General features: G+C 41.0%; 1 protein-coding gene across 1 annotated transcript; it reads left to right on the plus strand.

The window, feature by feature from the left end:
• The first annotated feature begins 211 nt into the window (after positions 1–211).
• Positions 212–25,914, plus strand: KDSR (3-ketodihydrosphingosine reductase). Its single transcript, XM_009904952.2, has 10 exons — positions 212–442; positions 8,865–8,954; positions 10,038–10,094; positions 13,571–13,636; positions 13,788–13,883; positions 15,572–15,763; positions 18,552–18,635; positions 21,512–21,595; positions 24,076–24,177; positions 24,501–25,914. Exons 1-10 carry the CDS (start codon positions 335–337, stop codon positions 24,618–24,620), a joined length of 999 nt encoding a protein of 332 aa, XP_009903254.1. The 5' UTR covers positions 212–334; the 3' UTR covers positions 24,621–25,914.
• The last annotated feature ends 314 nt before the right edge of the window (positions 25,915–26,228 follow it).

Genomic DNA, 26,228 nt, shown 5'->3' on the forward strand with positions numbered 1-26,228 from the left:
GCTCCAATCTCCGAGCCCCGGCCCGCCTCTCCGCCAATCCGTGTGCGCCTTTTCTCCCTCGATGGCCAATCCGAGAACACAGGCCCGCGCCCGCCTCGGTAGCCAATCAGTTGGCGGAATGGCTGCCTGACTCTCCTCCTCCTCGCTGGCCCCGTGGCAGCGTTGTTCCCCGCCCGCTAGGTGCCGCGGCGCAGGCGGGCGGTTGCTTCGCTGGGCTGCGGTCAGCGACCCCTTTCCGCAGCAGCCAGTAGCAGCAGGAGCAGCATCCGCAGCTGCTTCCTGACGGGTTTCGCGTCCTTGCTTGCTGCGACCCTTCCGCGAGCACAGCCGAGCCATGCTGCTCCTGGCGGTCGCATTCATCGTGACCTTCGTCCTCCTTCTCTACATGGTGTCGCCGCTCATCAGCCCCAAGCCTCTCAAGCTGCCCGGCGCTCACGTCGTGGTGAGTGAAGCGTCCCGGGAGGGGTACGCGAAGTGCGAGGAAGGGCTGCCCCTCGCTGCCCCTTTCAGCCCTGCGCCGAGGCAAGGAGGCGGTTGGCGGGTCGCTGCCGTTCGGCCTCTGCGTCTTCCCCGCCGCGTCATGGGATGGGTGGGAGAGGGATTCCGTGCGAACCGCCCTCAGCCTTTTTGTCCGTTGGGTCGTGGGGAAGGGAGGGAGGCTGCTCCCTCCGAGATGGGCGCGCATCGCTATGGGAAGGAGTGTCCCGCTGGCAGGCAGCCGCGGGGTATGGTGGCATTAGAGGCCCCGCAGGGAAGGCCTCGCTCCATCAGGGGTGAGCGGAGGAAGCCTCTCGATCGCGGGAGCGGCGGGGGAAGGGGGCACTGGCGGAGAATGCAGGCGGTAGCTGCCTGCAGGCTGCTGTTCAGCGCCACCCGGGTCTGGGCTGGTGGGAAAGGCCTGTTCTGGGGCGCTTTAGCATTGGGGGTGCTCCTGGTTTGCAAGGAGTCTTGGCTGCTCGCTCTAGCACCTCAAGCTACCGAAAGATGGGAGCCACAAGGAAATGACCTGTGCTGATGACTCCTGACAACCGCTTGTCTATCTCGGTTGGCTTAAGGCAATCCTCTGAGTCACCAGAAATGCAAACCATCTTCAGTCTTAATGTTGACTTTTTGAGACATTCCTTTTGTACTCTCGAAGTTACCGCTTGAGTTCTGTTTTAGCATCTCCCAAGGTATTTCAGTGGTCTGTGTGCTCATAAACAAAAGGCAAAGTCTATGTTTGACATGGTCCTAAAAGACAAGTCAGATCTGAGGAAATGGCATGACTAATACAATAGAAGTGGTCAGATGATACTGAGGTACCGTTTCCTCTTTAAGTACATAGGTTTCGATGTCTATGACAATAAGCGTTGACTGTAGTCAAGGTAATAGTTCAGAACTAAGTCTTTAGGAGGAAGTCTGTAGAAGAAAATACTGTTGAATCAGTTCTTAAGTAGTACACCACTAGAAGTTCTATGGGTGTGTGGCTGGCTGGGGGGAAGGAAACACTACCAATCACAAAGTAGTGAATTTGGATGCATGGAGCAAGTCAATTAAACATTAGAAAGAATCAGTGTCTTAGAATTGTCTTTAAACTTAGCTTTAAATCTCTATGCTGGATGCAGAGAAGTTTCAGTTTGTTGTTTGGTTAGATCTGCTTTTAAGGAGCAAGTAGCACTTCTATAGTTATTACAGTAGGATTTTGGGGTAATCCAGAAGTTATATGTTCTAGGTGTAAATGAATTTACAGCTTGGGGGGTGGGGTGTTTATTACTGTTTTTAACTCTGTATAGCACTTTTCTGTGTTGTTTTGGATTTGTTATATCTGGAGGATGGAGCGGTCCCCAGAATAATTTAGACCTGTCCAAATTACAACAGTATTCCCAAGTTGCTTTATGCAATAGGTGTTAATCGGATGCTGTAACTAGCTTTACAGCATCATGTATTGTATGAGGTGTGTGCAAGCTTGCATTAAGGTCCTCTGGTTATGGCTCTTCCCACAGAAGTAATGCTTCTTAAGGAGGAACTCTTCAGTGGTGTGTAAAAGCAAATGGAAAGCAGACTTTAGGGCCTTCTGCAGCCCTGCAGAAATAGAATAGCAAGAAATTAAAACTTAATGGATTTTGTTGCAAAATTTTGCTGCTTTAATATATATGTGTAGTGCCTGTTCTTTTAGTGATTAAACTCTTTAAAGGCTCCTGTGCTGCTGTTTCTAATCAGAATGATTCATTTAGAAACATTCACATTGAAAATTATGAGAATAATCCTGTTAGAGAAGTAATCTATAACCACTCCCTACAACTACTGTCCCTAATTATTTTAGCAGTTGAAGCTCAATTTGATATCAGTGGAAATCTTCAAAACAGTATGCTGGGGGTCTCACAAAATCAGAAGTACTGCTAGAGAAATAACTTCATTAATGTGTTGATGGAAGTAAAAGCTGTAGATGTATTTGATACAAACCAAAAATGCACTTGCAGACAATCTTATTGGTGCCAGCAGTGGCAGAATTACTTGATTTATTTTTACTTCAGTTATGCTCTGAATGTATTCATGTAAACTAGTGAAATACAGAGCATTTGTTTCAGGGATCAGGAATTCTTAGACTTGTACATTAACATTCCAAATTTTCTAGTGGGGTGCATAAGGGAAAATACTGGATAATGGTACTGTAAATCACAAATGCTGTTCAGGGAGGTTTGCCATGTTGCATGCATAAAGTGAATTCTTACACTGAATACTGGGACTAAATGTTCTCTGATATGTGAAATGGATGAGAGACTTCATGAAAATATTTGAGGACCGTAACATTATTGAAGGACTTCTTTGAACAAGATGGCATTCAACAAGTCCGGGTGCTGCACTTTGGCCACAACAACCCCATGCAGTGCTACAGGCAGGTGAGCTGCCAAACAGAAAGGGAACTGGGGGTACTGATTGACAGCCAGCTGAACATGAGCCAGCAGTGTGCCCAGGTGGCCAAGAAGGCCAATGGCATCCTGGCCTGCGTCAAGAATAGTGTGGCCAGCAGGAGCAGGGAAGTCATTGTACCCCTGTACTCAGCACTGGTTAGGCCACACCTTGAGTACTGTGTCCAGTTCTGGGCCCCTCAATTTAAGAAGGACATTGGGACTCTTGAACGTGTCCCAGAGAAGGGCACCGAGGCTGGGGAGAGGGCCTCATAAGGAGAGGCTGAAGGAGCTGGGATTATTTAGCCTGGAGAAGAGGAGGCTCAGAGGAGACCTCATTGCTGTCTACAGCTACTTGAAGGGGGATTGTAGCCAGGAGGGGGTTGGTCTCATTTCCCAGGCAACTGGCACCAGAACAAGAGGACACAGTCTCAAGCTGTGCCAGGGGAAGTTTAGGCTGGAGGTGAGGAGAAAGTTCTTCACAGAGAGAGTTGTTAGCCATTGGAATGGGCTGCCCAGGGAGGTGGTGGAGCCACCGTCCCTGGAGGTGTTCAAGAAGGGATTGGATGTGGCACTCGGTGCCATGGTCTGGTAGTCATGAGGTCTGTGGTGACAAGTTGGACTTGAACTTTGAGGTCTTTTCCAACCTTGTTGATTCTATGATTCTATAAGTCTTCTCACAGAAAAATACCAAAATCTGTTTATGATTTGATTTAGATAAGACTGTAGATTAGCATTTGGTAATCTGTCAGATCCTGGTTAAACCCAGTCTTGAAATAAAGGAATCAAGACCTGCAAATTGCATATTTAGCTGGTCTGGCTCTCTCAAGAGGGCAAAAGATTACCATTGCACAGTAAATATATTTTTTGAAGATAAACTTGAAGCAGAGGCAGTCTTATTTACAAATTCTTTCTTGGGGCCTGTTGGAAGTATCGTGTAAATATATCTGTTAATATTTCTGAAGGAAGGTCATTGGGTGACTTCAGAGGCTATTGCAAACCCAATTACTGAATTTTCAACTCAAGTCAGTATTCTTTTCACTCTTAATCCTTCATGAAAAGTATTTCCCTTCGCTCTTAACAAGTGCGGTTAATAGATGTTTGGATTACAGGATCGTAACTGATTCCAGCTGCCATTTGGGATGGAAATGTGAAGCAGTAAGCTTGTTAAGTTTTTCCCTCTGTCCTTTCCCAGAGTCATTTACATAATGGAAGCACTCGCTGTTCTAGGCAAGGCTGCTTTCTGGAGGAATCATCATCATAGGAGTCTCTTTTTTCCTTAGAACAGAATAGGACTGTTATTCAGAGTGAGTCTCTGCAGCCCACATTACTAATGCTCTAATTTTTTTTTCCCTCCCCCCTTTTCTTTCCCCTCCCCCTCCCCCTCCCTCATACTTTCCAGGTATTTTGGTGACCTCAGTGAGCACTGTTAAATAAAAAGGGCTTCTCTGTTACCAAATTTAGCTTATTTAAAAACAAAATACTTTTGAGATGTCTAATACTACTTGCATTGTTTCTAGCACAACTAGGAAAGTGTTCGTGAGTCACAGAATGTTATGGGTTGGAAGGGACCTCCAGAGATCTAGTTCAATGCCCCTGCCAAAGAAGGACCACCTAAGGCAGGCTGCTGCGCAGGAATGTGTGCAGATGGATTTTGAAAGTCTTTGGGGTTGCAGAGCTGCTGCTTCTTGTGCTGAACTACTTTGTGCTTCGAAATCCAGAAGACTTACTTCATACATCTTTTCTTCTGCTTTAGCTTTCTCCATGGGTCTCAGGCTACATACTGGCACACAGCACCTGCTTTGTGAGAATTAGCTATTATTTTTGGGTCTGGTTGTAACAGCAGACAGGAAAATGAAAATAGGTTAAGGCAATTATCACTGCTTCATGTGCATCGTGCTCACTTGCATCACGTTTAAGTGTGCTTTTCTGGGGACATTACGCCTTCCCTGCACACATCCTCTCTGCTCTCTCCGCCATTTCTCGCAGAGGTGCTTTGCTTGATGGAGCAGAATGCATCAAAACCTGTAGATGTTAGGGCAAAAGCATCTTCCTGTCAATTTCAGGAGTAATGTTTAGCAACTCTTTGCTGAAATACCAATGCCAACATTGCCCCTCTTGTTTCAGTCTTAATCGTTCTGAAAACAGGTTGAAATTTCAGTGGAAAAACCCCGACAGTGTTCTTGGTGATAGGAGTGCAGTTTCTCAAAGCTTGTGGGCTAACAATGGAAGGAAATGTAAAGATGTTCTTTGCTCTCAATTGTCCCATTCAGATTGAAAAGAAGCCTTCATTTGCAAATAGTTCAGGATGATCATGCCAAATCCACATTTACAAGGGTCATCTCTAGTCTAGAAGTAGTTTCACCACTTCTGTGCAGAGCCCAGCTTGATAAATGCAGCAGCTTTACGGGCAGCCGATCTTGGTGTCTCAGCATTGTAGCTTGTGCTGGGACTAGTATCACCTGGATGTATCTAAGTAGTTTGACAAGAGGTCATTTTGAGCCTGATCAGGCATAGTAACTACTTAGAGCAGATTAGAGAGATGTTCTGTTTGGGTGGAACTAGGTATCTTCTCTCAGAGCACTCTTTAAAAGCATGAAGCCAGCTTGCATCCAGTCCTAAGTGAAAATAATCTCTGTTGGAGGTACTGTATCAACCAGGTCTTGATTTTGATCATTCCTGCTGATAGCTCTGTAATTTGCTGTTGGACTCTCTCATTAATTGAAGCAAATTCCCAATATTTGGAATTTGAAAGTCAAACAGAAATTTAACAGACCCTATGATCTATACAAGCTGAACTCTGTAACCAAGGATCATGGCTCAAGATGCTGGAGCTTCCCCTTTTTTGGAATAGCTAATTTGGTGCTGTGTTCTCAAACACAAACAGCTCAACAACGGTGCTCAAGGGCTGGTAATACTACATTCTGAATATTTGAATTGATACTAGGATCTAATTGTTGCATCCTGTCATGAAATTACTCTGTGTTTTGAGTTGCTGTGACCAGGCTTTTATTTTTGCACACTCCTCTGAGGCTGGGTTTGAGTGAAATTAAAAAACAGGATCAGTGACAATTCAGATGTCTGGGGCTAATGAAGTGCAGTAGTGCTGTAGAACCATTGGCCACAAGAGTAAGTAACTGCAATAACACCTTATTTAATGGAGTAAATGTGTGCTCTTCCTTTAATTCTGAGCACAGATGTCAGTGACTTACATAGACTACATCAATTTGCTTAGACTGACTTCACTGCAGCACAAAGCAAAGTTTTCACTAATGTTAGGAGTTTGTGTGTGTTTCCGCCCCCCCCCCCCCCCCCCCCCCCGCCCAGTTACATTAACATTTGTGGTGAATGATCCTGAAAGGCTGGACATCAGGAAGTTGGACATTTACTGGGAGTGTGGTAGAACACTGGAACAGGTTGGCCAGGGAGGTGGTGGAGGCCCCATCGCTGAGGATATTCAAGGTCAGGCTTGATGGGGCTCTGAGCAACCTGATCTAGTAGGGGATGTCCTTGCTTTTACTGCCTGGGGGTTGGACCAGATGAGCTTTGGTGGTCCCTTCCAACCCAATGTGTTCTGTGATTCTAGTGTGTATTAGTAGCAGCTTCCCCCACACTAGTGGCAGCCTTCCACCTAAATGCTAACATTCCCAGTTAATTGATACAGCCTTTAGTCACAAACCTTTCTGACAGGAGCTATATTCAGTGTTCTTGGGTACGGCTGGGAGTAAAGACTTCTGTTTCCCCTTTCTTGCATGACTTCAGACCTTGCCTTTCTGAAATGAATGTTAGCATTGTCTGACAAGCCAGAGGCTTGCTGCCAGTACCTTCACCTTCAAAGAATTCCTCAAGCACTGCTGTAGTTGACCTGTTTGTGATACTCAGCCGTTTGTGGATGTAGTAATCAGCAGTCTGTGCTGTGCCAAAAACTGGAATTGGAGCAGTCTTCCATGCACATTGATTAGTTCAAGTGCTGATGTTACCTGGTTGCTTTTGAAAACCTGTGGAAGCAGCTTGCTAGCGCCGTGGAACTGAGGTCTGCCTGAATGTATCTAAATGAGTATTGTAATGTTTTCAGAGGCAAATCTGGAAAGCTGTTTTGCCAATCTTCTTAATTCTGGAATTCTGCTGAAGTCCCAAATCCTTGGCACACACACTTCTGTGGGTTTGATTTCACTTTGCAAGCAGTCATCGTTGCTTCAGAACACTGCAGACTGGGTTTCACATCTCTAGAAAAGGGCATGCATCTTGGAGTCATCCTCAAGGGTTAGTGTAGTGTGAAGCTGATCTTGCAGAGAGAATCAGTGAGACGCTAACCTGAAGCAGCTATCTCTAATAATAGAGGAAGCCTGAAGAGCTGAAATCAGTCTTTGTGAATGTTCCTCCCGTTCTTGGCCCATTTGTGACTGCAGACGAACCAGGCAGGAACCCATTGACCATGTTGGAAGTCTTTGCTATGGTTATTTGACATAGAGTAGGTTATTCTTGAAGCTCAATATTGATAAAATACTCACATGGAAGAAGTTTAGTGACTCATGGGAGTGTACTTCTGACTCTTCTGACTTTACTGTCTCCAGGAGTGGAATGAATTTGAAGGATAATGCATGTCTGGAAATGAAAGAGAGGCGCTGGCAGATGAGGAGGCAACAGAAAGCTTTTGATAGGTTTTGAAATTGGAAACTTGGGATCTTTGCTCTTTCACTGATTAGCTCAGTTCCTCAGTATATTTTCCTCTGCTCCTCAGTATGTTTTCTCATCTTTAAAATGGAGTTGATGCCTTACTTTCTTATGAAAGCTTTTGATGCCAAAACCCTGCAATTGATACAGCAATGTGAATCACTTCTTTTTTGTAATTATTGGGAAATCTGTATTTCAGAACTTGCTTCATCAGCAGAATTATTTTCACAATAACTGCTTTTAGGCATTTTGCTGCAGTATTTTCTCAACTGCAACCTTTCAATAGGCTGTTAAAAGCAAATTCCAGTAACTTGTAAATACAAGGAAGATACCACTGTTTGTTTAAGGACCAAAGGCACATGCATACTGTGGCTGGGCTTAAGTGAACAAGTCATCTAACGGCAGTGTCAGACATTTTCATATCAGTAAGAAAGTGAGGTCAGGATTGATATTGTCTACATGTTCCACATGGAGTTCTTAAGTAGGTTTATTGGGGGGAGTACTGAAAGCAGTCTTAAGGTGACTTTAAGCTGTATATTAGTATTATTTGGCAGCACATTCTCATGCAACATGCAATGTAATCCTGTGGTCATTGCCCTGATGAACTATTCATGTCTTGTTTGCTTATAAAACTATTCAGTGCTACAGTTTAGAGGAAGAAGAAAAGGTAAATGGAAGTTTAAGTGTTGGTATCCTAATAAAACTGGAATTACAGCACACGTGGTCCAAGGTCCAGACTAAGGGATTGAGAAATACTGTACAGAGTCAACTGTTGAATTAATGGTGGGGGTTTTTTAGTAAGAGATAAGGTATTTTCTGTTTGTTTGTGTGATGGTATCTTCAGCAGGCAATCTACAGCTGTCAATTTCACAACTAATTTCTATTGGGACCGAGTATGAAGGGACAGTATGTATGCAACTGTGTTGTTACAGCTAACATTAACAGTGATTTCATACTTAACTACTTGGGCTTTTGGACATAACATAGAGAACTTGGTCAAGCATGTGAGCACACCCACATGGGAGTGGGTCTAAGTGTCTGATGTGAGAAATGGGCAAAAAACGCTGCTGAGATAAAAGTGGTTTGGGAATAGAAATAAACACTCATCAACCTATTCAGATTTAATCTTTCATTCATGTTCAGTAAGGAAACTTCACTTGAGTGTACCTTCTATGTTTGTACCTCATTTGGTGATACTCTAATCCCAGTATATTTTGGGAATTTTTCATTGGATTTGGCTGTGATCATATGGGAGAAGGGGTGAGAGTATTGAACTAACACTGCTCTTTTCAAATCACTTAGGTAACTGGAGGCTCCAGTGGAATTGGAAAATGTATTGCTATTGAATGTTACAAGCAAGGTGCTTTCATAACACTGATTGCAAGGGATGAGGTAAGTGTCTGTGTAATTTTTACTGGCTAAGCTCTGTTCACAAAATCTGTATAGGCATGGAATAATTTTGGAATTTATAATTATTCATGCTTTCTTCAGTGTATATTTTAAGGGGATCCTAAGCATTTCAAATGAATGCCTTTGAGTAGCAGAGGTGGCTGCCTTTTTTAGGAGTGCAGCTGAACATGGAATTTGTGATTAGCTTGCCTTAAAATTCTTCCAGTGCTATGACTTCTGCTAAAGGCACTCATTACTTCACTGTCTAGATCTGTGGCAGAGGACAAAAGCCTGTATTCTTTACAACTGTAGAGTTTCCCACCAGTAACCGACAGTTTGGGGTTTAAAGACAGTCCTTAAAATGCATAGATTATTTTGCTGTCTTGTTCATCAAGACAGCTTTGGAGGAAAAAGGTTTGGGGTTTTTTTATGGTAACTCAAAAGTATTCAGAATTTAGTTGGAATGACTCTGTTTTCATAATGGGTTGGGGTTTTTTATTTGTAGAGAAAAACATGATTTTCAGGAAATAAAAACACTTAACCTTTTTTGGGGTGGGGGCTCAGTCCTAGCTGTCTCTTGGTGGTTTACTTATGCTTGAGAGCGTTGTATAACTTCAAATGCAGGTGGAATTAGCACAGCCATTCTTGAAATAACATGAGCTTTCTTGAAAAGAGTATGGCCCTTTGAATTTACTGAGTATTAGTTTCTTTTTTATGGCAGTTCTGTGACAGTGATTGTTTTTAGGAATAGTTAATGTAATATTGCATAAATGTAAAATAGAACCAAAATACAGTAACAAAAAGTTAATACCTAGTCTTAAATGCTCTACCTAGTTGTAAGAAACAAAAGCATTGAATCTACAGAGGTGGTAACTGGCTTTAGATAATGAAGTGAAAACCATAAGTGAGTTCTGGTAGCTGGAGGGATTTAATGGTTTCATCATATCTGTGAAATGACAACAGCGAAGTGTTACAACTAGTTGAAGATAACTCTTTTGGATTTTAGGCAATGTTGTTAAGCCTTATTTAAATACTGAAGACTAAATTGCCCTCAGAACTGCAACGCTGTTCTTCTGTCCATTTCAGAACAAGCTGTTGCAGACAAAGAAGGAAATAGAGAAGTATTGTGTAAATGACAAGCAGGTAAGATCGTTGCTAACAGCGGCTGTTGTGTGTTTTGTTTAAGGTAGTCACTACAACATAGTTGAGTAGTTTGACAAAAAGGAGTGAGGACTCAGTATTTGAATTTAAAAAATACCAGTTTGCTTACATAAGATGTTCTGAACTCTGCCATATTTTATGTTGCCTAGCTAGTGCATCAGCCTGCTCTTCTTAGAGAAAAAGATTGATGTCTTCAGCTGTAGGTGTAGTGTGTTTTATTGGATAACTGCAATTTACTGTCACTCAATAATTGCTTCTGATCTTTGGAATTCTGATCTTTGGAACGAAGAACCAAATTTATTTTCAAATCTCTTGGTTTTTTGCAATTCATAAATGCAGTGACTGTCTTGGGAAAGAAGATCAGACACTTGTCCCAAGGTTTAGTTCATGCTCATATTTACATCCTACTCCGGTTCCTTTTCCTCCCAAAGTACTGTAGCAGATTCAAGTTAAATTTGTGATGTTTTAGGACTCCTGAACACTGAGGCTTCTTTGGTGAATAGATGGCACTTGTGCATAAAGGCACTATTGTAGAGCTTGCACAGGTACTAGCTTACAATAGGTAAGCTTACAGTCCAATGCTAAAATTATTTAAATCAAGGGGAGAGGAAAAAACCAGTGTTGAGGCTGTTGAGGTCTCCTTTCTTGTTCCAGAACTTTTGTTACTTTCATGATTACGAATACAAGCCATTTATTCATCTGGGAAAAGAGATTTGAATTGATAAATTTGGTATTCTGCTGAAAAGAAGCAATGGCAAAAAACCCCCAAATATTTAGAGGCAATAATATTAGTATTTGCTGATACAAAATCTTCTTAATACCTCCATTTATAAGATTCTGTCTCCACTTCCTTACATTTTTGTCAAATGGCTCAAGGTGATTTATTTTTTTCCCCCCCACGCATCCTGCATTACTCAGATCAATTTATTTGAAAAACTAAGCCATTTGAGGTGAGGAGAAACTGTTTTGCCCCTTTGAAATAGATACATGAATACCAATAACTTTTTTTTTTTCAGCTGCTCTAGTGGTCTCTTAAGCTTAGCATTAAAGTTAACCCCTTGTCAAACATCGTGTCAGGATGTTCCTGTTAAAATTATGCAAACTGGATAGATGCAGACTTCAAAAAATAATATTACTTGATGCCTGTTCTTAAGAGTTTCAGTTAAAACCTCCAAAAAGTACCTTTAGGATGAGAAAGGTCCAGTGTGGGCTGAACAGGACTGCTTTTGCAGAAACAGCTTTAGACCTCCAGCCAGGTAGGCTGGCTCTCGGTCACTTGAAAGAAAGCCTGTGTGATCTAAATGCAAAGAGCAGTTGGAAGAATCAGGGAGTCCAAGGCAGATCTCACACTGCAACAGCAGATCAGAAGCTGGGAAGTGATGGTAGCTGAACCACTGCTGAAAGAAGAGTCACCTCAGACAACTTTCTCTGTGCTGTTGCTTTTACTTGATGTCAAGCTAAGAGGCCAGAGATCCTCAGGAAAGATAACTGTTTTTATTTTCACATGAGCATATGCTGTCACTGTTCAGTTCTTGGGTATATACATGAAATCAGATTGCATTGGTAACCAGGGGCTGACATCAATGTACATTTTACTGTTTGATATTTGCAATGTGATTGATTTAGAGTGCTGACACTACAGCCTCTGTAGGTATAGGTGTGCAGTGGAACAAAATCCCTGCCCTTGGTTTGCCTGCAATACTTTATAAAATCCCTTTCCTAATAGATTATATTCCCAGTTACTTCACTGGGAGTTGAAATGATCTTGTATTGTGAAAGTTTTATTAATGATCCAGCACCAGAACAAAAGGTGAGGAACAGAGCTGGGGATACCAGACTATTTCTGGCAGCATGTTCTGTGTCTTCGGCGTGGGTCTAGTAGATGCTTTGGAGTGAAGGTAATCAGTATATTGTAGCAGAAGAAAGGCCATATGATAATGGAATCAAAGAGGTGAATTGTACAATCTGTGGTAGTTCCTGCATGTGTTGTTCACACTATAACTAATGCAATCTGCTACATTGACCAGCTGCTTCAATTTTGATACAGAGCTAGGAGTTTTAACCTCACTGACCTTGCAAAGACCTCCCAATAATAAAACAATGTAGTTTTTGCTCAGCTGTGATTTTGTTGTTAAACTTACATAAAGGATAAATATTTTCAAAGTGTAATGAATGCCCTTAGGGAAGATGCATGCAGACCTGCCAATAACCTGTGCCACAAGTTTACTGTGATGCCCAACTAGACATAGTGCTGGGAGGCAGGAATAGCCAACCTGCTGTACAGGATAGGCAAGCATATTCTGTTTATGCAGCTAAGAAATGTTGCAGCCTGACCAGAGGCAGAACTGACAAATGAGTAGCTACCAAAGCAGCTAATTACACTATGGTAGGCTTTTTGTGGTGTGTATGCACATGTCTCCATGGCTAGTGGTCATGATGATGCTTACTACAAACTGGTGGTAACTTTATTTCATCTCAGACTGAGTTTAAATGAATTGACCAAAGTAACAGAAGGGGTAGAATACAGGATTCCCTTTTTTTATTGTGATAAGAAAATAGCTTTTCAAGATGAACTGCCACAAAGCTTGGCTGATTGCTCAGCTCAGAGGGTGGCTTATTTGTTAACACCTGGCCAAGATAACCACAAAACTGAGACATCATTGCCATCTGGTTTTGGTCATTCTGTCCTGCCAGCCCTCTTCTCTCACCAGACCTGTGCTTACTTTATTTTGTTCTGTATCTTTCAAAGTAAACCACATAATCTCTGGTTTCCAGAGGAGAAGCAAACCTATGTCCATTACATCACTTTTGAGATGTTTAGGATGCTGTGCAGCTAGTCAGTTTCTCACAGAGTTTTTATGTTGTCCTTGCAGCATCCCAATTGCCCATCCAAAAGTTAGGACGCTTTTAACACTTGCTTTATAAATTGTGGAGAAGTTTTTTTGCACTACCCATACCACAGCTTCAGAATGACATTCTCCAACAAATGCCTTTCTGTGATTGGGGGGGGGGGGGAAATTCTTTCTTCAAAGATAAGCCTAGACCACACATGGTTCAACTTCATTTAACCTTCAGCAGTGCTAAATGCGAGCACCTTGGTCTGCCCAAATTAAACTTCAGTGAAAACTATTCTGTGTAAATAACTTGAGTTGTATTGTGTCTTCTTACAGTCAACTGGAAGTGATGCTTTGCCCAGGATTAGCTGCTTTGATCTTACTGAAGTGCTTATTTGTTCTTAATATAATCTTTAGTGTACTAGAATGAGTGAGAGGGCAGATGTTCAGAGGGGCAGGAATTGCTTGCTTCAGTGTGGGTGAAGTGCAAACTGTCCTATCAAAAAGGCTTCTTGTCCTTCTGGAAAGGATAGGTAATTGGATTGTTGTCCTTTTGAAGGGCCTGCAGTCAGCAGTTACTGGACTTAGTGTTGTAAAAAGTGTTCTTTTGCTTTCCTTTTCTAGGTTGTATTGTGTATTTCTGTTGATGTATCTAAAGACTATGAACAGGTGGAGAATGTTCTAAAACAGGTGAGGAAGTAACTGATTCTTCTTTGTATCTTAAGAAGTATATCTGTCTGTGATGTATTTCTAACTAAAATATTCTTTTATAATGATACTGTGCTATATGAAAGGGTTTTTACCTCCTAAAGAACATCTTAACTTCTATCACTTCTTCCAGGCTCAGGAGAAGCTGGGGCCAGTTGACATGCTTGTAAACTGTGCAGGAACATCAGTTACAGGAAAATTTGAGGACATCGAAGTGAATTCTTTTGAAGTGAGTGAGCATACTTTTTTGTTATGTGATGATTTCTCATTCAGGCATTCTAGCAATTAGATTGCATTCCTGTGTCTTTGCTGACTTTGCATGAATAGTTACACGCTTGATTTGAGGTGGCTGTCAGACTGTCCTTAGATTTGTGAGGCCTGCCTCTAATTTCTCAACTATTAGTCCACTCGTGGGTCAGGACAGTGAATTGTCCATCTGGAACAGAGTCCTCAAGATAGCAAAAAAGTCCAGCATGTATTTTTACAGTTTAATGCACCGTTAAAGGTAGTGAATTTCCCATGGTCTCGTTTTCTTCTGCTGAAGAATTTTTCTAACCTGTTTTAAGAAAAAAAAAATCAGCTGTTACCAGTGGTCAGCACTGAGTTGCACACATTGTTTGCAGCTTGAGAAGCTGCTCTTCTGATGATTAAAAGACCCCCCCAAAATGCCAAGCCCCTGTAGCTTGGTTACTTTACACACAGAGCCTTCAGCCCCCTAGTCATCTACAGATAATATTAAATCCTCTGAAAATACTAAATAATACAATAGAATAAACCAGGTTGGAAGAGACCTTCAAGATCATCACGTCCAACCTATCATCCAATACCACCTAATCAACTAAACCATGCAACCAAGCACCCTATCAAGTCTCCTCCTGAACATCTCCAATGATGGTGACACCACCACGTCCCTGGGCAGCCCATTCCAATGGGCAATCACTCTCTCTGTGCAAAACTTCCTCCTAACCTCCAGCCTAAACCTCCCCTGACGCAGCCTGAGACTGTGTCCTCTTGTTCTGGTGCTGGTTGCCTGGGAGAAGAGACCAACCTCTGCCTGTCTACAACCTCCCTTCAGGTAGTTGTAGAGAGCAATAAGGTCACCCTTGAGTCTCCTCCAGGCTAAGCAACCCCAGCTCCCTCAGCCTCTCCTCATAGGGCTTGTGCTCCAAGCCCCTCACCAGCTTTGTTGCCCTTCTCTGGACACGCTCCAGCAAGTCAACATCCTTCCTAAACTGCGGGGCCCAGAACTGGACACAGGACTCAAGGTGTGGCCTAACCAGTGCAGAGAATCACCTCCCTGCTCTTGCTGGCCACACTGTTCCTGATGCAGGCCAGGCTGCCATTGGCCCTCTTGGCATCATAGTGTAATAAATGTGAATCATCCATTCTGTCGATTGTATATGATGTCAGTTTTGGTTTAGGCCTTCTAGAGAGGGAAATCAAAGATTTCTCCTTATCCTGCCAAAGATTAAGATCTTTGAAATGCAGGAATATAAAAAAAAAAATTACTGTTTCCTGTTTGAGAAAGGCCTTTAAACTTTGTGTTTGGTATGTTTGCATGCATCATGTGTAAATGGATTGCTTCTTGAACACTGTTTAAATTAGATTTTTCTCTCATATATTCTTTTTCCTTGGAAGGCCATATGTTTCACCATATTACCATTTTTCTAGTTTCCATTAAGACATGCAGGTAGAGTGGATTTCTGCTGGCTTGAAATGAGGTTTTCAGCTATAAAACAGCTTATGAAGCTGTAGAATAGAAAACAATTGTTTCTTTTGCCAGCTGATGGAGCTGCAAGTCTAGTGAACTTCATTGTTCAAGCCGAATGAAATAGGGATTTATTTCTTTTTTTTGGATAAATAATACCAAACAGCTGAATGTGGGATTGAAGTATCATATTAATCTCTTTTGTACAGACACTGATGGCAGTCAATTACCTGGGGAGCGTTTACCCAAGCCGAGCAGTAATCGCTACCATGAAGGAGCGAAGAATGGGAAGGATTGTGTTTGTATCCTCTCAGGCTGGGCAGTTAGGCCTGTTTGGTTATACCGCCTATTCTCCAACAAAGTTTGCTCTTCGAGGGTTGGCTGAAGCCCTGCAAATGGAGGTACGTGTGCAGTAATTGAAGTATTTTTGATTGTGAGCACAAGTTTGGTTGTTTGGGGGCTTTTTGCTTGCTTTTAACTAGCAGCACAGCACATTTTCATTTAAATAGGTCTTTTTGTCTTGTGCAGCACCGCTGATACCTGCTTGTTATGCTGGCCCCCTTTTTGGCAGCATATACATTCCTATTGCTCTGCATGATGATGCAGAAACTAAGCTGACTTCAGTTGCATAAGAGGAAACAGATTGAATCTGTTCCTAGAGCTGAAGATGACTACAATTTTAAAAACGATTTGTTTTTGAAAGGACTTGGATTTTAAGTCATATGGAATACAAGTCTCTGAATTTCAAGGCTCTAAGAGCAGCATGGTATTAAAGATCCCATAGATGCATGAGGGGTGGGACCGTGATTCCCAGCTTGTTTGTGAGGCCTTGGTAAGTGGTGTGTGAACCATATGAAACAGTGAAGTTTGCAAAGTGGAATTTGAGGACTCTCCACAGAAATTGTGTGGCCTGTGGTTCACCCTTCTAAATTTTGGTATATATGATCTTTTTATAGTTCTGTGATCTAATTTTATGCTGAAGCCCAGACTAGAATCCAAACACACGCTGTTATTATTCAGTGGAACGAGGTTGGCAGGTATATTGCAGTAAGACAGGCAAAATTGATTTGGAAATTGCTTCCCTTATTTTTCTGTTGAGAATGTATATTTTAGTTAACTGTTTAGAACCAAACACAGACACTTACTATATAGACTCTTGCATGGCCTCTGTTCTGTTCAGTGTAGTTGCACACCTTGATGAGGTTAAGGATACATAGAATACATAGAATAAACCAGGTTGGAAGAGACCTTCAAGATCATCGCGTCCAACCCATCAACCAATCCAACACCACCCAAACATCTAACCCACGGCACCAAGCACCCCGTCAAGTCTTCTCCTGAAAACCTCCAGTGATGGCGACTCCACCACCTCCCCAGGCAGCCCATTCCAATGGGCAATCACTCTCTCTGTATAGAACTTTTTCCTAACATCTAGCCTGAACCTCCCCTGGCGCAGCCTGAGACTGTGTCCTCTTGTTCTGGTACTGGCTGCCTGGGAGAAGCGACCAACATCCGTCTGTCTACAACCTCCCTTCAGGTAGTTGTAGAGAGTAATAAGGTCACCCCTGAGTCTCCTCTTCTCCAGGCTAAGCAACCCCAGCTCCCTCAGCCTCTCCTCGTAGGGCTTGTGTTCCAAACCCCTCACCAACTTTGTTGCTCTTCTCTGGACTCGCTCCAGCAAGTCAACCTCCTTCCTAAACTGAGGGGCCCAGAACTGGACACAGTACTCGAGGTGCGGCCTAACCAGTGCAGTGTACAGGGGCAGAATGACCTCCCTGCTCCTGCTGGCCACACTGTTCCTGATGCAGGCCAGGATGCCATTGGCCCTCTTAGCTGCCTGGGCACACTGCAGGCTCATGTTCAGTCTACCGTCCAGCAGCACCCCCAGGTCCCTCTCAGCCTGACTGCTCTCCAGCCACTCTGTCCCCAGCCTGTAGCTCTGCATGGGGTTGTTGTGGCCAATATGCAGAACCTGGCACTTGGATGTGTTCAATCTCATGCTGTTGGACTCTGCCCATCTGCCCAGCCTGTCGAGGTCCCTCTGCAGAGCCTCTCTACCCTCCAGCAGATCAACTCCAACAAACCCCACCCATATTTATAAATATTTAATTTTTAAAAGAGGTGATCTTATTTCCAACTTGGTGAGAAATTAACATTTTTGCCAAAACACAGAATCTGACACAAAACATTGTTTCACTGCCTACATTTTTATCCTAATTTAACGTCTTACACTGCCAAATAGAACAGTGTGACTGCAGTGTCTTTCTTAGACTGGTGACAAATATTTTTGTGAAGACTGAATTATTCAAAACTAACCCCAGGGTTTTTATGGACCTGTGATATGGTATTTTAGTAAGTGTTTTCAATATAGGATGTTTAAAAATAGCAATAAAACTTCTTAGTGCATTATGCTTCACATTATTGTAACCCTCTGACTATTTTCATTAAAAGCTTCTTTATTTGTATTGGAGTACAGATTTGCATTGTATTAGGTTCTCAGTAGTGCAGTAAGTGATGTAATTCTGTGACAGACACACACATAACTAAATGCTGTCCTTGACATGAGACCTTCTATTTTTCCTCAGTTTTCTACTTTCTTCTCCTTAGACTTTGATCTCATTCAAGTTTATACCAGGGGTTGAAAATTCCTGTGACTTGAGTATCCCTCTTAAAGATAACAAGTTTGAGGAAAACCCATCAAAAAGGGAAAATTCATAGTTGTCAAGCAGTGAAAATATTTTGACATGAGCAACAATAAAAAAGTGTGCTACCACGCCTCAGTGAAAGCCATTTTTGACCTTGTGTTCGTGAATGTTGGATACTACTGTTTGGTAATGATTTAGTCTTATTTTAAATTTGAAAACAATAAATTGTAGGGCTGAAATAGTTTCATGGTCCTCCTAAATCTCTTAAAAACACTTAATCAAACTACTTACACCAAATGCAAAGTTTTTAGGTATTTTTCTGAAGCGACCCAACATAGCATGGTTAGAAATGTTTGCTGTTCTGCTTTGTCATTGGACAAAGCTCCCAGTTTTGGAAGTGCTGAATGATGAGGGTGTTTTTAACACTAGCAGCAATTTAATTCACACTCACTTCGTTTCTTCTGTGCAAGATAGATTAATGAAGTTGTGAGGGACATGTAAAGGCTGTCAGTATTAAGATAACCCTTACTTTTGTAAAATACAGGTAAAACCTTATAATATCTACATAACGGTGGCTTATCCTCCAGATACCGACACACCTGGCTTTGCAGAAGAGAGCAAAACAAAGGTAAATTATCCTTCAGTAATACTATGATGTTCTTAAAGCTTCACTTTGTAGGAAGCAATACATTGCAGATTTCATTCACTTTCATACTACTTCTGAAATCATTGCATGCTAAGATTTTAAGAAGCATTATTAAACACTTGAATTTCATTAACTTAACTGCTCAGCCTTGAATAGCTTGCAGAACAATTCAGTGTCGTTTATTGCTCTGGCTTTAAATGGAAGAACTACTTACCATTAATATATGAAACACTGCAAAGTCTTTCTGTGCATAATCTAAATACTGTTGTGGACTGGTAAGCTACAAAACCACAATTTACTTTGATGTCAAAGCTTAATGAGCTAAAAATAAAGTTCTTATTTTGCATCTTCGATAATATGTAGTTGTTCTGATAGATGTGACAGACCAAAATAAATCTCAGCTCCTTGAGTGAAGTTTGCAAACTAACCACGCTGCATGAATATATGTAATGACACACTTGAATAGTGGCTGTTGTCTACTATTGAAGTAGGAAGGAAACTTTGTTGCATTGCTTTTTGTAGTGCAAATGACAGTATCGTGTTTCAAAAGGTTGTGTCAGCAGAGGACTTTTTTATTTGGCTTTCCTTAAAAGTGAAAGTTTTGACCTCCAAAGCATTAGTCATCTCTCATAATTTGGCATATCCCATGAAGTGTAATTCCAAAGACTACATTCAGGCTCCCTGTTAAGACTGAAGTATCGGGTATCTTATTTTTTATTTGCATAGTCTGAACTAGAAACTTGATATCCAAAGAGATCAGTCTTTTCAAGATGCTCCATCATGTATAATAGGAAATTGGGGTTGAATTATATTTTGTCTTTCACCCATTGTATAGGAATCAGTAGAAATTATATAAAGCAATTCTTATTTCATCTTTTCTTGCTATAGATGCTCTATGTTAAATGTACACTTCCACGGAGTAAGACGTGCACAGATATTTCTATAGCTTGCATATTCTCTTCTCTGGCATTTTTTCCTTTATAACAGCCTATTTCAGGGGAGTAAAATCACTAGCAAAAAGCTCTGTTCATCTAAGATTACTCTTTTAAAGACATTCAGTGAGTTTTATTCGTCAAAAAGTTGTCTTTTAAGCAGAGTCTTAGGCTATGTTTTAGCATACATGAAGTATCATGATAGTTAGGTCATGCACCTTAAATCTCTGTAATACTGCACTGCTTTGACAGTTCAGATACTCATTTATTATTGTTGCATTTGTTTAATACTACTTAGTGTAAAAAAATCTATCTCTGTAGTTCACACCTCTTTAGTACTAGGCTGTTTCTCTTTGTAGTAATTGAATATAAAATAAAGAAAATGTCAGGAAATAAGAACCTAGGATGCAGCTTTCCTGTGTTTAACAGATTAAGTTTTATTGTTTGTTTGTTTGGCAGGTGTGTGTGGGTTTTGTTCATTTGTTTGGTTTTGGGTTTTTTGGGTAACTGCTTTACAAATGACAACTGTGCTTGGGCTCGCTGGCTAGCCAGGTGAAGTATTTAATGATGTTTTCTGACTGCCTTTTTTTCAAGTGTGTTATTACCTTTAGCCTGTTGCTTCTGCACAGCTGCTATTTTTTCCCCCAAAGTTACAGTATTTAATTACTGTTGACAACCCCACGTCTCTTTCAGATTTGGTTGATACTGTCCAGCAAGCTCAAAAGTACATAGGGGTTATGAGATGGACATCTTGTGATACAAGCCATATGACTGTAGGAAAGCGTGTAAAAGGTGTTTGTATGTCATTTCTGCTGGCAGAGACACTGATTGCCCCCCTGCCTCCCCTTTAAAATACACTGAGTGAACCTGGTCAGTGAAATTGAGATTCATAATCCTGCAGATACTTGGAAGCAGGCCTGTTTCTGTAAAATTTAATTTCTGTAGCACTTTGGATTGGTAATGAGAAACTTGTGGTTGCTCAACTCTTTCCTGGAAGTGCTTTTTAAAAAACACTAATCTTAAACTGGTCCTGGTATTTGACTAGGCTTGAATGATTTTTGGGTTTTAATTTCTTTTTCCTTCTCTCTTCATTAATGTAACCAACTTAGCCATTATACCACGCTGACTTGTGACTGAGTATTCTCCATACTTTAGCACTGGTTTATCTTCATCAACAGAACCATCTATTTTAACATATTTGAGCATTTAAATGGATTCCTGTGCAGTTAGCTCCTTCATTGTTTTATTTGTTAAAAGGGCAGGAATGACAAGTATGTTTCTAACTACTTCAAAGCATACTTTTGCTGTTTGTTTTTGAACAGACCAGACTTGTTTGAAAGCTTTCTTTTTTTACGTGTGTGTGAAAGAAGTTGTGGTTGCTAAAACAACTGCCATAATTGCTTTCTTCTAGTGAGGTAAAGTAGCATGTATGCTCTAAAACATGAAGAAATAAAACACAGTGATGGATTTTGGTGGATACTTGTGTGTCGAGCTTGAGAAATTTGTTTTAAGTTGTTTTGTAGGATCTTAAAATATTTTAGGCCTAACTTAGACTTCATTTTTTCACAAAACCCCTACAAATTAACTAATACAGGTGCTAAGGAGATGTAGTCAAAAAATTTTGTTAGCTATTAATGAAAATAAAACACTTGAGGGGAAAAACAATTTCATATTTTATTAATATTAAACTATAGGGGGGAGGAAAAAGTGCTACCCAAGGAAAAGTTGGCATTTCCCTTCACAAAGTTAGACTGCTGTTTATGGAAGTGCTTTTATCTTTAGGTGGATGCTTCAGGTGACAGTGTGATACCACTTGCTAACAATGATGTCATCCATGGCAAAAGACCCAGAACCAAAATTTGACCTTCATATTTTTTCCCTGCTTATATTGTTAGTCAAACTTACACTGATGTTTTTCTACTAAAGCCCTTAGAGACGAAGCTAATTTCTGAAACCTCATCTGTTTGCCAAGCAGAACAAGTTGCCAGAGTTATAGTCAAAGATGCCATAGTAAGTACATTACCTTTGTTAACTGCATTCTTTATTGCAGAGATTACAAATGCATGTGATGCTTGTTTATGGCTGTAAGACAATGGCTGAGTTAAGAGCAAAACCTATTGACATGTGTCATGGTTTGAGCTGGAGGCAGCTTTGGACTGAGGGCAGAATGAAGTTACCCCAAAGGAATAAATAAACACTTGCACAGAATTGGAGGTTAAGTAGAAATACTGTTTCCAAAAGTAAATCAAATACAAAAGGTACAAAGGCAAAAGGATATATATGCACACAATCAAAATCAGCTCAGGCCTAGCTCTCTAGCAGGGCCCACCAGGCCAAGACCTGCCCCGCAACACTAGGCCTCAGTAGGCCAAACTGCCCCTCCACCAGGATAGGCCTACCATGCCTCTATGCCCTTACTCCCCGGCTAAGCCTCACTGACACCACCACCCACCCACACTGCCCCCACTAGCTGGCACACTAGGTCCAGCTGTGCAGCAAGAAAATAGCTTGCCCACAAGGCTGCTGAAGGCCACACTCCCCCCGAAACTGAAGAGATAGTAGCCCCATGTGTGGGGAGAAAGAGACAGAATGGGCTATGAGGCCTGCTTATATAGGGAGATTCAGGATTATGGGATGGAATAACAATTTATATCTGGTGCCCACCCCCTGGGATGGACTGTCCAGCCCCTTGGACTCTTATCTTTGGAGGACTTTTATCTCTATTGTAGGACACTTAGTCTCTAACCTATAACAACATTGCTCTTTGTTATAACAACAGTGCTCTTTGTTGGTTAGTTTGAACAGGAAATATTTTCTTCTTTTCCCACTCTGCCCACAAATGATTTTATACAATCACTTGGAACTAAAAAGTATCTGAAGCTGTACATTAGACAGAACCAAATGATGCATCAGTATGATGCAATGTCTCAAAGGCAGATTCTGACTGATTTCAAAGCACTAAACTGTTGACTTCTTGTGTATCAAGTACCATTTGTCTGCCCTCAAAAGCTTGTTGAGCTATCTTATTTTTCATGGAGATGAGTTCATATAAAAACAATTTTACAATAAATGAAGGCAGTCTAGCCCTTTTGGCTTTCTGTGTCTCAAGTGTGTGGTTTATGAGTGATAAAATGCTGCTTTTGGTGGTTAAAAGTGTATTGCCTTTCTGAGCAATGTTTTAACATTTTGTGCTGTGGAATATTTGTAGGCACCTCGGAAAAGAAGCAAACATAAAATTCATAAGGCACGGGAATTGAATCCTAGAATCTATTGTTGTTTTGCAGTTGCAAATGCTCTGGACCCATAACATGATCTGCATCTCCAGCAGGTGTTCAGTTGTGAAGTTTTGACAATATTTTCAGAAATGCAACACAAACACAAAATGATGTCTGTTTTGGGGGTGAGGAGTTTCCAGAGCAAGTACTACCTCACATAGTATTCAGTATTCTGCTTTGGTGCTAAAGGAAAATGAATCTCTCCCATTTTCCGCATCTGGTATTTCTACACCATGCTTTCCAGTGTTTTGGATGCTACCTTAGTTCAGACACGGTCTTTATGCAGTGATGCTGTTGGCTGACTAAAACAAAAATGAAAAAGTAGCTCTGTCCTGTAGGAATTCACAGTCCTCTGAGACGTGTTTTGGGAAATAACCAAATCTCCTAATTCTTCACAACTTTGCATAGACACATTCCTAACCCTGATTAAGGAGCTCCACCTTCTCCTTTTCACTTCTGCATTCCATAGATTTTAGTACTGTGCTGTTTCAGAAAGTCTGTTTTCCAGCATAAAGTCTGGTGGAAAAACTGGGAAAAGTCTGGGAGTCAGACTATAAAGCTGCAGCTTTCCTGATGAGTAGTCAAAAAACAATCAACCAAACATCATTTTCCTGCTGTCTGTACCCCCTCTTCTGCCAGCTGAATTGCTTAGCAGGCTATATATCTCACTGTTTTGAGGAGCTAAAAATCCTTGACATAGATGAAGAAAGAATTGTTACCTAGCATTTGAAATACATCCCCCTGTCAAATCTCATGTGATAACAAACTAACTTTACCAAAAGGCAAGCAGTATTTTATTCTGCTATTGTAGTATTGTTTGGTGATCTGACAGAGTTGGTGTGTAATTCTGTCTCTAAAATGCACATACAGGCAGGGAGCCCAACATGCATTTTTTCCATCAGTAAGCATGCTACAAGAAGAAATGTAGAGCCTTTCTAGCTTGTAAAGACATCTGTAGTAATTTAACACGCATCTCTAAAGAAAGGTTAGCTTCCTTGTCCATTTTTAAGTGAATGCCTTTTGGAATGTTGCTATTTAGCACAAACTATTTCTGAATAATTCAATTCTTGATTGTGTTAATATTTTCTTACATAAAAATGTCTGCCAGTTACATCAATCAGCTCTGTTCAAGAACATGAAATAAGACACATCACAAATTGCCACAACAGGGTAAATTACTTTTTTTCTCTTATTTGCTATTTGCTTTCCACCCAGCAAGGGAATTTTAACAGCTCTGTTGGATCAGATGGTTACATGCTATCAATACTGACAAGTGGAATGTCACCAGTCACTTCTATTACAGAAGGTCTTCAGCAGGTAAGGTTTGAAAAGACTCCCCTAGTCACAGTTTCTTGTACTTCAAAATAGTTTAAAATGTAGAACATTATGCAAATGTTGGTTAATTAATTTTGCCTATCAAATGCCTGTTAATACTGTGGAGACTTGTGTTTATTTTCAAGCTGAAGCAGCAAATTGGTAAGATTGCTGCCTGCTGTTACACAGTTATGACATTGTCCACGAGTCTGTTTTGTTGAGATTATATAACACACCTGTCTGGCACTTTTTTTGTTTCTTAAGTAAATAATAAGATGCAATTTGGCATCTTCAGTGAATTGAGAGATGTTTCTTTCTGTTTCCAGGTTGTGTGCATGGGCATTTTTCGCATCATTGGCCTATTTTACCTAGGAAGTTTTGACAGCATAGTTCGTCGCTGCATGATGCAAAGAGAAAAATCTGACAGTGCAGATAAAACTGAGTAATCTTTGCTTTGAATTGAAAGAAGAATGTCCAACAATCCTGGACAGCTTGCTGCTTAAGTGGGACTCAGTTTTTCTTCTGAAGGATTTAGAGTGGAAGTACTTGGTGTATGTGAGAGATGAGTCCCCTCAAAAGCTATGAAAGAAAACAAAGCTACAACTCCAGAAAATGCCAAACTATGCAAAAGTGTGACTGTGAGGATCAGAGGTGTCTGGTTTTGTGTGTGTGTAATTTGAGTTGGAGCGAGTTTGGGGAACTTGTAAGTGATCTGCAGGTGAAATTTGAGATGAACTATGTGCGGTAATTCTGGACAAATGCTTAAGTTTTCTCACTTTGGTGCTTATGGATGAACTAAGTACCATGACAGACTGGGCTGAAGTTGACTGAAGTCCCCTGAACAAGTTGGTACCTTTTGCTAATGTTTTGGGACCATTTTTAATTTGGAGAGTTGACGTTTCCTTTGGCCAGTCTACAGAGCCTTCTGTCAATGACAGCTTGCTTTATTCTGTACAAGATGCAACTGTGGAAACCTTAAGATGGCGGGTACATTTGTACCATCCAAGCTTTCTCAGGCTGGGAGTAATTGAAAAGTATGATTTTAATACATGCATACTTTCTAAAGGGAGATGAAGAACCCATTCCCACAGAGAGAATGCTAGGAGATGTGATTCGGTCTGTAGCTCTTTTGGCCTTTGAAGTATGTTGTGAGGGAAAAAAAATAAAAACCAGTACTGAGTACATTGATCTTGATTTTCAGCTTTTTTAAGCCATTGAAATGATGTAAAATTTTTACAGATACTTATCTGCCAGTTTTTGCTCTGGAAAGGAAAGTAGCTTAATGCTACTGTTATGCATATTGTTTTTCAAAGCTGCAAATGATGAGCCAAACCAGTAGTTGATGATAAAACCAATTGTAATTAAAATGCCAGGCTCTTCCAGTAGCAGGAATGTAGCTTTTTGAGGCAGAGGGGTCAGGAGGGAAGAGGGGGGTGTGTCAGAATGGCATTCCACTCTTAATTTTATCACCACACAGTAAAGCTTTCACACGGTAAGAAATGACTTCAAATGCTCTCCTTCTATGGCCTACTTGTAATTTGTTTCATTTATACATTATACAAAACAAGGCTGCTCAATAACTGCTTCAGAATACACAGAACCCAGTGGTTGTTTCTAATACCTGTAACTTTAACACTGAAAAAGTGTGATGCATAACAATGATGTTTTAAGGGTGCACTATATATACACACTATGTAAAGGACCACTATAGCAAGTGCCTTGTGAATTGCTGTTTGGTTTGGTTTTTTGTTTTCCCCAAAAGCTGCATATTTTGTATTTGTTAGCATTGCTGTGTTCTCAGTGTCATAGTTTCCACTTTCAGTCAGTAAAATTACTCATAAAACTGGGTACTTTTAACTTCCTTTAAAGCAGTGTTTAAGAACAAAATGGTCAAAGTTGATTGCTCTTGTTAAGATATTTGTATTTATTTAAGAAAAGAGGGATTCGGTTAAACTGAGATTAAAAATAATAGGTAGTTACCTGTTTATTTTCCCCTTCTGAAATTGGTTGATCAGCTTCCAAATGTTCTTCACACTGACTAAACTTGCTTTAAT

This window comes from Dryobates pubescens, chromosome 9 (assembly GCF_014839835.1).
Source record: "Dryobates pubescens isolate bDryPub1 chromosome 9, bDryPub1.pri, whole genome shotgun sequence".
Lineage (NCBI taxonomy): Eukaryota > Metazoa > Chordata > Aves > Piciformes > Picidae > Dryobates > Dryobates pubescens.